This window comes from Bombus vancouverensis, chromosome 2 (assembly GCF_051014615.1).
Source record: "Bombus vancouverensis nearcticus chromosome 2, iyBomVanc1_principal, whole genome shotgun sequence".
In the NCBI taxonomy this organism is placed as follows: domain Eukaryota; kingdom Metazoa; phylum Arthropoda; class Insecta; order Hymenoptera; family Apidae; genus Bombus; species Bombus vancouverensis.
Window position 1 is genome coordinate 5,108,423 of NC_134912.1, and position 16,324 is coordinate 5,124,746.

Here is a 16,324-nt window from a genome sequence, read left to right on the forward strand (position 1 = left end):
GATTTTCGGGAACTAAACAAAAATACGGTCGCGGATCGGCACCCCCTACCTCTTATTGCGGATCAAATCGCGAGATTGCAAAATGCGAGATATTTTATTAGTTTAAACATGGCCAGCGGATTTTACCAAATTCCTATTCATCCTAATTCGATAGAGTATACAGCGTTTATTACCCCCGATGGACAATATGAGTACATAACGATGCCTTTTGGGTTAAAAAATGCATTGTCCGTTTTTCAGAGGGCCATCCTCAATGCCTTAGGAGACCTCGATTATCCATATGTTGTTATTTACTTGGATGACGTCCTAATCCTTGCCAACTCAGTAAATCAAGCTTTAGAAAGACTGGACATAATATTAAGTACCTTCGTAAAAGCCGGGTTTTCTTTTGATCTTTCTAAATGCTCTTTTCTAAAGACATCGATACTGTATTTGGGATATGTAATTCATAACGGAGAAATTTGTCCCAACCCCGGTAAAATACAAGCTTTGAGTTCGTTACCTGCACCAACAACCGTTACACAGGTTAGGCAGTTTTTAGGTTTAGCCTCTTACTTTCGAAAATTCGTTCCTAAATTTTCCCAGGTAACGAAACCCTTGTATGCACTTACTTTCACTAATAAAAATTTAAATTGGACGAATAGGCATGAAAAAATAAGGAAAATGGTAATTTCCGTCCTGACTGATGTGCCGGTGTTAATAACATTCGACCCCAAGTACCCCATAGAACTACATACTGACGCTAGTTCAAAGGGATATGGGGCTATCTTAATTCATAATGTTGAAGGTAAAAACAGAGTAGTAGAATATTACAGTAAAAGAGCTAGCCCTGAGGAATCTAGCTATCAGCCCTATGAACTAGAGACGTTAGCAATTGTAAACGCTGTCAAACATTTTCGGCATTATCTATATGGCCGAGAATTTGTTATCGTCACTGACTGTAATTCCTTGAAGGCATACGGTAATAAAGCATATTTAAATGAAAGGGTTTACAAGTGGTGGGCTTACCTACAATATTTTACCTTTGACATTATGTATCGAGAAGGCAAGAAAATGGCCCACGTAGACTTCTTTTCGCGGAACCCCGTAGATTTGGATCACTTGGATCACCGTAGATTAACAATTAACAGCAACGTCAATGTCTCTCACTTTCCGAACGAAAACGTTTCTCCATGAATTTTGTGCCCTTCGGCACACCCCATCATGGCCCGGTGTATCGCTCACACCGGGTCCCGGACCCCTCTCGATCACAGCCGGGATGGTCATCGTGGAGGTTTCAGTCGATTGCAGTCCGGCACTACCACGCCGCTTTTCCTACCACCAGAAGCGACCTGGTGTCCGTTGATCGCGGATTTGTTATTGAACATAAGACCATTGTTATTAGTGTTACAAGTGTCTAATCGCCGCAATGAATTGTTAAATCGATTGTATCCATACTTATGTTAATAAACTCTATTTTTGTTATACCGTAATGATGGCTAATTCCAGTGGAGATTCATTAAACACCCATAACCCTAATTCCAACGCCAACCCGACATATATGTTGGAGACGAAAGGACGCCGGGGCCCTTCTGGAACTTCAGGATAACCCCCTAACATTGTAATCTAGAGTCTACTATAGCCGTAATGAAACAATCGCAGTTATCCAAGCCGATGGTAACCGTCCGGGATTAGTGACGGTGAGCTTTGGCTCGGGCCGACAACCTGTTGCCCAAAGTAGCCGCGGTCAACGGGACGGGCGCTCCGTCTAACAAAGGCGCGGAGCGGTGTTATGACCCTCATTAAAGGAACTACCCATAGAGTTATCGGACAGTAAAACATGCTAACGGTTCCTTAGGACAATTAATACCTGAGGTTGAGGCACGTACACAGCACAAGACCCGGTAGCCCGAGGACCCGCTATAAAACCTGGGTTTTTCGGCAACTAAGATGTTTGTAAACGGACAGGCAGTTTTTGTCCCAAATCGACCAATCGACAGCGACGTCGATCCGAGGATCTTGGGTACTTAGACACCCCACCAGAGTTGGTCTCGGTGGCGTTGTTGGGAAGAAGATGCATTCCTGACTGAGACCTCATCGAGGAAGGGAATAGCGCCTTACGATCAGTACACGTCTGAGTTAGAGCAAGTATATCTATCCTCCTGTTGACTCTGGATTCGTTATCAAACCTAAGACCATTATCACCAGTGTCGCGAGTGCCTAATCACCGCTGTTGATTGTCGAATCGGTAGTGTTCATACTCGTAGTATCAGGCCGTACCGTCGCTATAACACAGCGATGGCCATTCCAATGGAGATCCAGCAAACGCCCACAACCCTGTTCCTGACTCTTCTCCGACATATATGTCGGAGATGAAAGAACATCGAGATTTCCCGTCTGGAATGTTAGAAAAAATCCAATACCCTAGTCCAGACTTTTACTATAGCTACGCTTAAGTAATAAAAATAAGAAATAGTTTTAATGTTCCAATCTGGCTTTATGGCGATGGGTTCGGGCTCGAAGTGACATAGCGGGTCATTGAACGTAGCCGCGGTCACGGAAGGGACGTGTACCTGACAGAAGTATGGAATGATTATAATGGTTCTCCTTAAAAACAAAGATTGACCCGAGTGGTGGGGACAGGAATATATAAGGGCAGTTCCACTTGGATTTTTTTGGAGTTCATGCAGATAAGTTTACTTGTACGTGGAGTCATACGTGTCGCATTCATCATCCCGTTGATTGTGAATTCATTATCGAACCTAAGGCCTAAGGTAAGGATTACGGTAAATTGTTTAATTACAACTGTAAACTTTAATTACAACTTTACGGATTTTCCCGAAGTTACAGAGGAAAGGCTCCGGTGTCCTTTCCTCTCCGACATATAATAAATTGAAAATCGTTTCATCTGTTAGATATTATAACGCATATTTTGCTTTCTCTTCTGCATTATTTATATGCAGATTCGGATACTTTTCTATTTCGAAATTTCTCGCAAATGCATGGAATCGCAGTCTGATAACAATATGTTATTTTTAACGAAGAGATTTATGTAAACCCGTATGTTATTATCAGTCTCGCTGCTGGGTACATTGAAAATGAAATATTCAGTTGGTTTGCTAATGAAAAGCGGGCTTGCAATACACTTTTCGAATTATGATAAATCATAATTCCGTTTTCTTCACGCCATATAGCCATACGTAGATTACTTTATTCTTTGCACGCAAACACGGTTGCTTCTATTTAATGATACAAACAAATTATTTTCACTGCATGAATTTTCAGCATATCGAAACGATTGCCGCATAATTTCATTTTTGACCTTGAGGCGTAAAAGTCAATCGTTTGTTGAGGGGTGGTTCAGAAGAATTATCTGAAACGATACGATGCGCTCGAACGATATTGAAAACGTATCGCGTTAGATTACAGAGTTCAACGTACAATTTATTCCTTTCTCCTCCTACGTTACTTTCCTGATGACGTTCATCGTGGCCATTGTCCTTATTATCCTGCTGCTCGCGTTCGTTTACTATAATTGACTCACTTGTAATCTCCCACTGTATAAAACCGAAAAAAGAGATATTTGCTCTCGGTTTGTCTAATTATTTAACGTTTTTAACATTTTTAATTGTTTAACATTTTCGTATCATCCGATAGACATTATCATTCGATGAAAGGAAAATTGAATTTCCAATCACTCGCGAATTAATCCTTGAGAAATGAAAGATTTCATGGCCTATTTCACTAAAAAATTCAGTCTGTTTGCGTAAGTGTTTTACCATCGTCTGGATGTAAATGTAAAATATTACATCGGCGTTTGACGAAATCATACGACTTCAGAAACACCTATGATTCATGTTCTTTGTCTTTAATAATGCTATGAAACTGCTTTTTTCAGACAACTGCTCAATTGCTAAATACTGCTCAGACTAAAAGAAATTAATTGATTTTGTTGACACAGTGATGTCTTTTAAACTGATTTTTTGATAATGACATAATAAAAAATGCCAGAGTAGAGGCGTCTAATTGCACTGCACGAAGGACATCCTTGTATGTAATCTGTGACGCAAATTGTCTTAAGGATTTTTACTCTATTATCGATTCAATCATTCGTACCAAATTTAAATCTTAAGATTTAAAGAAAGAAAGATTAAAGAAATAAGAAGAATTAAAAGAAAGTGATTTTGACAAGGCACCAAAGGCTGCGTCTATCTTACCTTACACATAAGCTTGAGAAAGTCCTTCCAAATGATATCTTAAGTCTCAAAAACAATTTACGGCCTTTTCGAAAAACTGTACAGCCTCGTATGCACTCAAAATCAACGAAGAATTCTTTATCAAGGACCTAATTACCAGGAAAATCGATCGTAAACAGCAAATTCTATTACACAGTTTCAGAATTGGCCATATCAGACTCACACACGCATATCTAATTTCTTAACCAAACCCATCAATTTGCGACATCTGTGCGATTCTTCAAATTACCCTAAACATATGTCGGGGATGAAAGAACATCGAGATTTCCCGTCTGGAATGTTAGAAAAAACCCAATACCCTAGTCCAGACTTTTACTATAGCTACACTTAAGTAATAAAAATAAGAAATAGTTTTAATGTTCCAATCTGGCTTTATGACGATGGGTTCGAGCTTGAAGTGACATAGCGTAGCGTCACTGAACGTAGCCACGGTCACGGGAGGGACGTGTACCTGACAGAGGTATGGAATGATTATAATGGCTCTCCTTAAAAACAAAGATTGACCCGAGAAGTGGGGACAGGAATATATAAGGGCAGCTTCATTTGGATTACGAGTTAGTTTGTTAGTTAGTCGTTGGGCGAACTGCTGATTGAGTTATCGAGAGAGTTATTATTATCGAGAATCGTGTATTACGTTGGCACACGTCATCCCGTGTATCGAACCTGAATTCGTTGTCACCATCATCTCGACCATCCTATCGCTGCTATTACTTATAGCCTCTTGTAGTGTCCACATTTGTACCAATAAAAATTGGCTACATCCGCGATGGTAAATTGAGTAAAGGTTCATCGAACGCCCCAAAATTCCAACCCTAATCCGACATATAGTTAGTATCGCAACAAATACCAGATCTGTGAAACTTGAAGTGAAAATCTCTGTGACGAAAGTCAAGTTTCAAGCGTTTTCTTCTTTCAGAAGGACACATCGTTATTTAACAAAGTCTAACTAATAAATCTCAGTCTCTGGCCACGTTGTCGCTGATAATAACCACGTAGGTGATTTTATACTTAAAAATTTCAGAAAAAAATGTTCATCGTCCACATTGTGACTCATGTTAAATTGAACTCTTAATTTCTATGATAATAACGTCGTAAAAATAAATATGAACAAACGTACGACCACGATTAGTTACTTTTTCTGATCGACGAGGCGACTAACGTTACCAACGGAAGTCGGTGTTTACGCAGTGTGAATTTGCTTTGTAATCAGCGGAGAATCAACAATTAACGTCGTCTGATTCCGCGAACATCTTGTCATTTCGAGTCAACGCCACCGACCACGACCACGTTACACGTGTTCTTTGTTTTAAGGAAGCGCCTGTACGGAATAACATCGTCCTTGCCGATCCCGATAGTACTTGACGCGATCTTACCTTGTGGCATCGTACAAGAGGTAGAACGGCCATGCAGAGAAGGACAAGGGCACGAATCATTTTGCGTGAAAATATTCCTGATGGGCTGCGTCACATCGCTGAAACACGAAATAAGAAGTCTGTTTAAATGGATGGTTCGACGAATTAATCAAGTGGCTACTTTATCGTATACTGACGCTACCTGACGCTAATTATGTCGAGTAAAAGTTAATGTATAAAATAATAGAATGAGAGAAAAAGAATGTTATATACAATTCCAAATTTCAAGTCTTACGTTAAAAGGTATGAGAAATATATTTAACAAATATAAAATATATTTCTCTGTTTAAAAAAAACTGTTCTATACATAATTCCCACGTAAGTGAGAGAGTAAAAATTAAACGAAGAAATGGGAAAAACTATTTATAAGATTACTGACATCTCGAGAGTAATCTATCTGTGAATTATTTTTGCATACAAGGGATACAAACGTCTCATATAAATGACACGTTTATATTTCAAACTCGTATGGAGCACTTATTTCAGTTAATAACGGAGAGCGGTCTTACACTGAAATTATAGACTCCATTATATAAATTGCCGACAGATTTGCCAAGAATGATACACATAAAGATGAAGTCAGTTTTTACTTTGTATAATGAGACTTATATGGTGCAATTTTAGCTGAACAACATAATGGTACACATGAAATTTACATAAGAAAGTAATCGAATAATAGGAAATGTGTTTGCAACAAATCATTTTCTGGTACGGGGTTACAGATATTTTTGTCAATTTTGATTTAACCAACTGAAGTATTTTGATACGATCGTTCATAAATTTCTTTCATAATTGTCCGCGGATGTTTCTCTAAAATATCAACGTTTAAAAACGTTTTCTTATTAAATATTAAATTCAAATATTAAATTAGCTCTTTCCATAAATAAGAGCAAGATCATATTATAAAAATTCTAGGATCGTAGCAAAGTTGAAAAATGTCTCGAAAGGGTTGATTCTGCGCCAAACATTTATCGTAGATATCGCGAGCAAAGTAGTATTCTATTCACGATCCGATGCAACATCGCCGTTAGAATATTGCGCTAACGAGGGGCCAGACAGGCAGCAACAATTTGCTCGCTGGCCAGAAACTGATATCTCTCACGGTAGAAATGTAATTACCACGAGTTGCGAGCGGCGATGAAGAAATCCGCGCGCGGTTACATAATTTTCGCCGCACCCGCTGCGCAACGCGCTCGTAAACGAAAGAAGAACCACGGAGAAAAAAGGCAGACGAAAAGACAAAGAGAGAGAAAAGGAGGAAGGAAGAAAGGAGAAACATCGAGACGAAACAACGACTAACCTATATGATGGGTTCACGCATGCCTGCGACTAAACCTGCGACAAACACGAGCGGGAGGTGGCGTTTTAACGTGAATAGGACAGGCGACGATCCCGGAAGGAAAGTTGAATCGCATCGAATTAACGCCCACGTCGCGCGTCAAAACGAAAACTTTCGATCGCTGCATCGTAAAAATCGCGAAACTTCAATGGGGTCGTTTCGAAGTGGAAGGGGAAATATGGTGCGGTTAACGTTAACAAAAGAACGATCTTTATGTCGATCGGTCAACGAAAGTTAGTATTAATACGATAGAGATTAGATCACGAGGTAACTCGTTAGTTTTATCAAAACTGGATTTTATTATAAGGAGAATTTTTTGACGCAATGATACGTGATAACATATGTGATATGTATGGTAAGAGGTGAAACTAAACAAATATGATAAGGTATAAGCCGATACTTTCGATCCGTTGATTTTATGGCTGATTTTATAGTCCTCTTATTCGTTTCGCTTTTTTCATTTATTTAACTTCTGAAATTAATATTTTAGCCAGATATACGTGATTCATAGTCGATTTTGAATTGAAATTCAATTTTGTGAAAACCTTTTACGTTGTTGATATTGGAAAAATGGACAATTTTCGTTACGTATAGTTAATGAATATTTAACGAAGTTAGTTAATGGAAAATTTAGAATAAAAAAAGGAAGTACATATAAAGTTTCTCGTAATGAGATGCAGGATGCATCATTAATTTTGCTATAGGTCAATATACATATGTATAAAGATAAATGCACGTATGTATAGAGATATTATACAATAAAGATACAAATTTACAGCTTCCCACATTCTATTCAATAATTTTATTAAGGATGCTATCTTGTATATTAAAAATTTTGATTTCCATAGGTGATATAAATTTTTCTTTTCCAAGTAGACAAGGTATCAGACAATTTTTTTTGTAAAGCAATATGGCTAATAATACGTAAAAAAACAAGCTTACAGTGAATTGCAAAGGTGTGTTTTGAAGCGAAGATTAATTCAGTTCTAGAAGATTTATTTTCACCGAAAGTGAAACCTCACGAGGAAAATTTTATTGTGCTGTAGATTGCATTCTTGCAAGAGCGTAAATGCGCATATCATTAATCTTGGTAGTGAAGTGATGCTGTTGCAAATGCTTTGGCATTTTAAACAAGGAGAAACGATTACAATAACAAAGTACTGTGTAATAACATCTTTTACTTGCATTCCTCGTACATGCTTAAAAAGATTTTGTTTAAATCATCGTATTTCCTTATTTATGTATACGTATTTGTTCACGCGGACTAATTGACGTTCCTATGTCGATATATTCTCTAAATATTAATTTTAGATCGAAATGAAAAATCTTTGAAACAGGAAAAATGACCTTTGGACATCGACGTTGAATCAAAAATCGATCATCTATCGCTAAAATAGTGATCTATTCGCTTAAATACATATTATACGTACTTAATGCGTACATATGTTGCCCTTTAATTCAAATGTAAGTATTATAATTCTTTATGCAAAATATACGAAGCATATAATATAATAAATATAATACAATATAATAATATTAAAATAGAATAATAAAAAGTACAAAACAAATAATTCACAAAAATGTAAGTAATGTTTTCCTCTTTTAATATTTTTTTATATGTTTTTATATCCTGTAGTATATACCGTATATATATGTATCTATACAAATATTTTTATCAATATAGAGAAACTCTTCAACAAATCCACGTTTCTTTTGAACTAAATAAATATAGTCTCTGCGAAACAAATATACCATGGACCAGGATTTTCAATCGGTTTCACATTAGTGTTTTAAATCGACAGTCATTGTATCCGTAGCAATAAAGTAACGTGTTTAAGCAACTCATTTGTCGATGATAACGCTGCTCTTAACTCGGCAACTTTCTCGAGGAAAAAACAGTTGCTGACTTCTGTCGTAATTAAAACCCGTGTATATTTTACAGGGAGTTGAAACGCGTTTAACATCGTAAAGTAATTGAAATTAAGCAAAACCAAACTTTCTACCATGGCTGAAAATGTACGTATATTCGTATATTGAAATTCCACTGTGAATTTAATAAACTCGTATATCACGTGCAGCGAAAACTTTAATGGTTGAACGATAAAAAAGAATTACCATGTTTCGAGCAGTCTGGTTACCATATATGTATAATAACCGGAAATTCCATTTGCATTCAATGGAACATACTGTAGGGCGGTAAATATGGTCGAAACTTTTTTAATGGTACTGTACAAACTATTCGATACGGCAAATAATTCGTTCGATAGGCTAAGTACTTAAAATGATTACCGTAATATTAAACAGTGCTTTTTGCCATCACTTATCGGTTTTACAACTGAGAATGATAATAAAGTATGATAAAACCTTTACCGATAGTCAACTTTCTATTTGTTCTTAAGTCGTCTTACTCTTACGAATATTACGTAACAGACAGGGAGCAGTGTCGTGTTAGTCACAATGACACGAGATCACGATCTACGATCTTTTCTAAAGATATGATCGTGCATTATATACTTGCTATACGTAGATCGATATTTTACAGAGTCGTGAATAGGGAAAAATGGCAATTGATATTTCTTTTCTAAATACTATTATAGATAAGCTCTGTGCTGTTATACTCTGCTATCTATTATCCAACTTCAAACGATAGCATTGGGCAACCTGTTTTAGATATTGGAAAAGCCTGCAATCTGTATGTTTAGAATGGGATATTAGTAAAAATAACAATACGTTAAACGGAAATAACGTAGAAAGCACAATAGCTGCGGGAATAGAACAGAAACAGAAAGATAATATACAGGGTGGTTGGTAACTGCTGGTACAAGCGGAAAGGGGGTGATTCTATGCGAAAAAAGAAGTCGAAAATATAGAATAAAAATTTTTCGTTCGAGGCTTTGTTTTCGAGAAAATCGACTTTGAATTTTCGCTCGGTACGCGTGCACTTTATCGCGTCTCGTTATAACGGATCTCACTCTAGATCGTTGTCTCGATGGAAAAATTAAAAAAAAAAAATTAAAAAAGAAAATTTTTATTCTATATTTTCGACTTCTTTTTTCGCGTAGAATCACCCCCTTTCCGCTTGTACCAGCAGTTACCAACCACCCTGTATATTATAAAAGTAAAAGGAATTTCTTAAGAATACGAGAATAAAGAAACTAAAGCAGGAATAGAACAGTACAAAAGGAAGGATATTAAAAACCTATTTACTAAATACTATTAAAATACTAAACCTGTTTAAATGCTAGGGAATGTGAAAATATCAAATCTGTATGATTGTATAGGATATTATAATTAATAAAAGGAAACACATATGACGTATAAACGCGAAAGATACAATTTTTTGAAGTCTACGAGAACAGAGAAATTAGTATCAGAGCGGAGAAATACAATAATTAAAAAAGATCGAAAAAGTATACAGAAATCCGCACAACATAGAAGTTAACGCCATAGCAAAAAGACGCTATACGTGTATCCCAAAAGCAGAAAACTGGAATACAAACCTGTGAAGCGACAAATATGGCGAATAATTACTTTTCTACGTGAACAATTAAATGTACTGAGAATTCCGATAAAATCAGCCATAATACTCATTCCCAGCCAAAAAGTTCGCAAGATACCGCGTACGAGTGAAAGCGTTGCTATTATTTGCTCGCGATTACGAGCAAAACGCCATTTAATTTTCAAGTCATCGAGATGGAAACGCTTTGAAGTCGCGTGATCGTTTTCAGCCGACGAACGAGTTATGCATATTCTCCACATTGGCCATGGATGACATCAATTTCGATGGATCAACGCACGATGACCCCGTTTTCCGTCGTTTTCGTCCTTGATCACTTTTACCGCTCCAGATTTGCGAAGCGGGTCATAGGCGGCCCTATGGCCAAAGGTGTTTTTATATGGGAGTGAAAATTTCGTCGGCAAAGAGGTGAAATCCATGGGAAGTGACAAAAGTAAAGCGACCATTGTTCTAATAGGAAGTAGCGTTTCTGTACATTCGCAAGGAGGCAGGTTCGACCTTCACGGAGACAAAAGCTGTCTTTTACGTAGCATTCACGAGACCGTGCGACTCAAATTTACACTATGGTGCAAAAGTGTTGAATCACCAGATTGCTCTCAAGTTGGATGCATTCTTTTTTCACAAGGACAATTAAACGGTTTCCTATTTTTGGCGTTCTACGATTGGTTTTCGTTTTTATTTCCATTTCTTATATGCACTTATCCTTACAGTTTATTTTTATTTTCTTGCCTACTTTTATGTCTACATTTACTCTTGCTCTTTATAAAATGTTGGGTCAGGGGATCAAGTTTGAATCGAATGCGTTTTTCACGAGAATAATTTCCTTGCTTGTTGTCCTTCGCGACTGTCATTTTTATGACTTTTTAGATCTTATTCGTATGTTTCTTTTATATACAATTCGAAAAATTCTTCTTTCGACTCAATTAGACGATAATGGTAGAAACGCAATTAAACCTAATTGGATCGAGATAACAAAATGAAATGTATTTATGGAAATATAATTCAACGAAGTAAATAAATAATTAATAAACAAGTAAACTCACAGTAGATTATTTAAAATTCTTATGCAGTATCTTACGAAGTCTCGTTGAGAAATATCACTACTCAACTCCGATCAAAAGTAAACTCTGACTGTTTAGGATCAAAAGTGATTCACATGGTTGACGTTAATAAATATTACCGCATGATTTCCCTAATGATACTATGTATTCACATTTCTTATTGTTGCTTTTACATATGTCAAAATAGTCAAAGATTAATATTAATATAATCGCAGTAATAAGTAACGTCGTTATTTCTTTCTACACAAGCAATCGCAATGGTATTTTCTAAGTATAGTTCTCGAAGAAAATATGCATATGGAAACATCATTCAAGACAACGTAATTGCAGTCGATGAATAACCAATTGCTTAAAAATTAATTAGATTTCTATTACTATCAGCCAAGAGTAATTGATTATTTAGTCGATCGTGAGAAGACGACTTTTCAACTTGGTTTCTTCATTCAACTATGCTTCGCGATGTATAATACAAGGTATAGTGAATAGAACTACGAGGATGATATGTGAAACGCTAATTATCTGTGAACGCACGTTCCACACTTTATAAAGATCAAAGATGACCTATTAAATCTACGATTAAAAACTTCGATATTTATTTTTCGTGTCCTTTCATTTCTATTAGGCATCCGCGTAAACATTTTTTTATTTCATTAAATTTAAGTTTGTGAAAGAAAATGCAGTTCCTTAACTAAGCTTTGTAAGGGATTTCATTTGATCTAACTTAAATTCTCAAGATATTTTATCTTTTTCATATTTATATGCGAATGGAAAACTTTAAGCAGGCGACAATGGTTTATTTCATAACGACGATGGTTATTGCATAAACGTAATTCAAAATCAATACAATTTGCTCTTCACAAACAAGGAAAGAACAACGAATACCTGAATAATTAAGTTTAATATCTATTGGATAACATTAACGTCACATCCTTGGTTTCCTTGTTTTCATTATGATAAATAATGTAACAGGAATCGATGAGTTGTGTGAAACACTTTACACGCAATTTACAGATAATTGCGATATCTAAAAAAAGGTAACTATTTTTATGCTACCATAATCTTCACAAGCAATTTAATTTTTAAACTTGGTATTTCATATATGCAAAATATCCAAAATAAAAAGTTCAATCTAACGAATTCATTCAAACACAAAACACACAGAATCAGCTACGTTCGGTAAATTTACATCTCAAACAGGATGCAAATCGCGTAAATGAAACGTTAGCCGCATAATAAAATTCTCTCGGACGGTATTGTAAGGTAGAGATCGACACGATACCATGTGCAAGAATTCGATGACAGGACTCCCTAACTAATCGTTAAACCACGTCTGGGTTCTGTGATATAATGTTATCTCTATATTGCATCAACCATGTTATATATCTTTTTTTTATTTCAGAAAAATAACAAACAAAAAATAGAAAAAGGGGAGAGGATAAAAATAAACCAGACCACTTCTAGTCTGTGGAAAATAATTTCTAGTGACCTCACTCTGAATTCAAGATACCGTGCTACTGATTTATACAGGCGATCATTAAGTCAATATGTTCTAGGCTTGGAAACACCGAATTTAATATAAAAGTCGTCTGACGAATTTCAATTCATTGTCATTCATAGATGTCAACGAGGAGACTTCGATTTTTTATTTCACACAGACTAAATGCATCGTTTTTATAGCGCGTGAAAGATTATCGTTCCTCTTAAAAAATAAAGAAAATAATAATAAAGATTTCTTGTTGAACGATTCTCTGATGCAATTTTTCAAGAATCTAAGTAGAACATCCAGTCTTTTTTCCTGTTTTTTTTTTTTTTTTTAAGATGAAAAGGTCATGTTCTCGTGCAAATCGATGTAAGTCTGAAGCTTCGCGCTAGTGAAAGGGTAATTAAGTTAATATTTCGAGCTCAACGTAGACTTTGGGTCGGCAGAGTATTGCTTAGTATGAGTTTATGAGAAGAACGAAAGGTTACTTTACAAGATGTAAAATTACGTACCATTTTCTCTTTAGTTACGGTAAACATGTTGTGAACTAGCAAAACGTCATTAAGATAACAAATCTCTGTATTTAATCTGTCTTATTTGTTTTACTTATACTAAATATTTATATGAAAGACGATTTTTCTCTCTTTATAATTTTTAGTGAATTTTTATGAAAATTAATTAGTTTTGTATCAAATTTTTTAGTTTTTCATATAAATTTTTTAATGAAAGGTAATTTCCTGTTCATATTGCTTGGATTTCATTAATATGAGTAATTTTTTGTCCCTTTTGATCGATCTCATTTCAACCAATTTCTCAAATTAAAATAATTGTGGTACACCCGCTCTGAAAAGTGGTAAATCTTCATGAAAAATGTTTTAAGTAAGACATTTTATTGCATTTTCTGTGCTTCGTATCCGTACGTGCAAAGGTTGATTATCTCATAAAACTCGGTAACTAGCATCTTTGACAAAGTATAAAAAATCGTTACGATAAAAGGCATAATTCTTCTTCTTTCTTTTGGAATGGCTAATAAACGATATAAATTTGGAGGGAACGTATGAAATATGAGAATCTTCGGGTCTGGTCAGATCCAGTTATGTTGATTTCAACAAACTTTAGTTATTGATTCCTGGAAATCGTACACGTTCGCAGAAATGAACGACCGACGATTCGCAAATTATTGCGAAATGAATTTTTTATTCGTCTCGCGAACAGTTAATTAAAAACACGTATTCATTCATCAGAGAAGAAAAATTATCCCATTGTTAAACGGATCTCTGCGGTTACTAATGTCAGTTGAGCAAAAAAGGAAAATACGAAAGTTATACATTGCGAATGAACCCCAGAAATAAATTGCATTATGAAAATTTTATGAATACGTTCATTCATCGAATAAATACTTCTTCGGTACTCCTCTAGAATATCGTAGATTAAGAAGTATCTTATAAATTATTATTATTATTATTGCAAGCCATGATACTAAAATAGTATAGTGTATAGTAGTATACACATATTGTACAGTAGCATATGCAGTAAATAGTAAAATACATTATTACTACGTCTATTAATAGGTAATTAAAATGTGCAGTCTGTTAGATTTATAAAATGTAATAAGTGCTGCTCTTGATTAATAATTCGTCATTAATTTGTATACGTTCAATTATTACATAATAAGGAATAAAAATAAAAATGAAATAAAATAATACACATCTTATATCGCTGCCCTCTCCTTTTATACATACAAAAGCTCTGTTTCATCACTTTACCACTGCGAACTATTTTATCACGCACTTTTTCCACCATCTTAAAGGACACGTCGTACATAGATTCTGGTTCAACGACGATCATCGTAACACTAATTGCAGATCGTAAATGTCGACTGACTGTCGTAGAACGTTTTCAAAGAGTCAGAGGGGCGAAGCGAAGCAAAGGGCAACGAGTTTCATCGTGTCGTTTGATCGAAACGAGAGAAAACGGCGACCAAACCGATTGCGAAAAGTAATCAGGCGAATGGAAACGCTATTGCGCTAGAACGATCATCCGTCTAGCAAATGGAATAAAGATCGTTACGCTACAGTATTAAAAAGCGGTTTACTTTCTTCTCATCTCAAATATGCCTGAATAGCAGGAAGCAATGGAAAGTTGTTGCATCGTCATCAAGCGAAACTTTAAATGAGATTCAGTGCGTTGCTCGCTCGCATCATGGCTGTTTAGGAGCTCGGAAAGAATATCTGGGTGAAATTGTGGCGGGAAACGTGATAGCATTTGCGTACGAGAAATTCTGCCACTTTTACTTGAATGTGCGTGCGCGTTTTCACTTAAAGTTGACGTTGAACTCGTAGAGGAAGTTTGGATCGCAACATCAAGTTCTTCTGCAGTCCACGTTCATTTCTCTAATCCAGTTTGGTACGATGTTGATCAAAGTAACGTAGAAGTTTTACTTGTTAGCTTCATCTTTCACATAATGAACATATACAATTGTCGTATTCTCATTGTTATCTAGAACAATTTTTAGATACACATACTCATATTCGATAGAAGAGTATGAATGGATAATACAAAACGATTACAAGTCTCAATTCGAATCGATTTTCTATCTACTCGATATGTACACCTTAAATCTCTGATTCTTTTTATAGACATTTAAAATTTTACAATTTGCGATATATGTATAATTATCAATGAATTATATATGTATGTAACAGATTAGTCGATATTATTAAGTTTTTAAATTGAAATTAAAAGATTAAGTATATAATCGTTTCTGAGAATCAAAAATGCTGATTTTAGTTAATTTTGAATTACCAATATTTGATAGAACCAATTGTAAAAGTACTCAGAAATTTTACGAAATGAGATTAAAGAAAGAAAAAAAAATAAAATAAACATTATATATATTATTATTAATTAATTATACATATTATATATATTATATATACAGGGTGGTTGGTAAAAATATTTTTTTAATTTTTTTCTTTTTTTTCAATTTTTCCATCGAGACAACGATCTACAGTGAGATCCGTTATAACGAGACGGGATAAAGTGCACGCGTACCGAGCGAAAATTCAAAGTCGATTTCCTCGAAAACAAAGCCTCAAACGAAAAATTTTTATTCTATATTTTCGACTTCTTTTTTCGCGTAGAATCACCCCCTTTCCGCTTGTACCACCAGTTATCAACCACTCTGTATATTAATTGTATTGTATTAATTGTATCTATATATAATATGTTTCTATATATATAATAATAATAGCAAAATTTTTCAATGTAACATTTTATC

At 35.2% G+C, this 16,324-nt stretch overlaps 1 protein-coding gene across 4 annotated transcripts in view; it reads right to left on the reverse strand.

Annotated features, from left to right (window-relative positions):
- sona (sol narae metalloprotease) overlaps positions 1-16,324 on the reverse strand; it is a 90,894-nt gene that overhangs the window by 29,891 nt on the left and 44,679 nt on the right. For all 4 annotated transcript variants that reach the window (XM_076623943.1, XM_033343186.2, XM_076623940.1 and 1 more), the window contains exon 3: positions 5,609-5,706. In XM_076623943.1, the coding sequence (XP_076480058.1) occupies positions 5,609-5,668 (60 nt within the window). In that variant the 5' untranslated portion in view covers positions 5,669-5,706. The remainder of the gene's footprint in view (positions 1-5,608; positions 5,707-16,324) is intronic.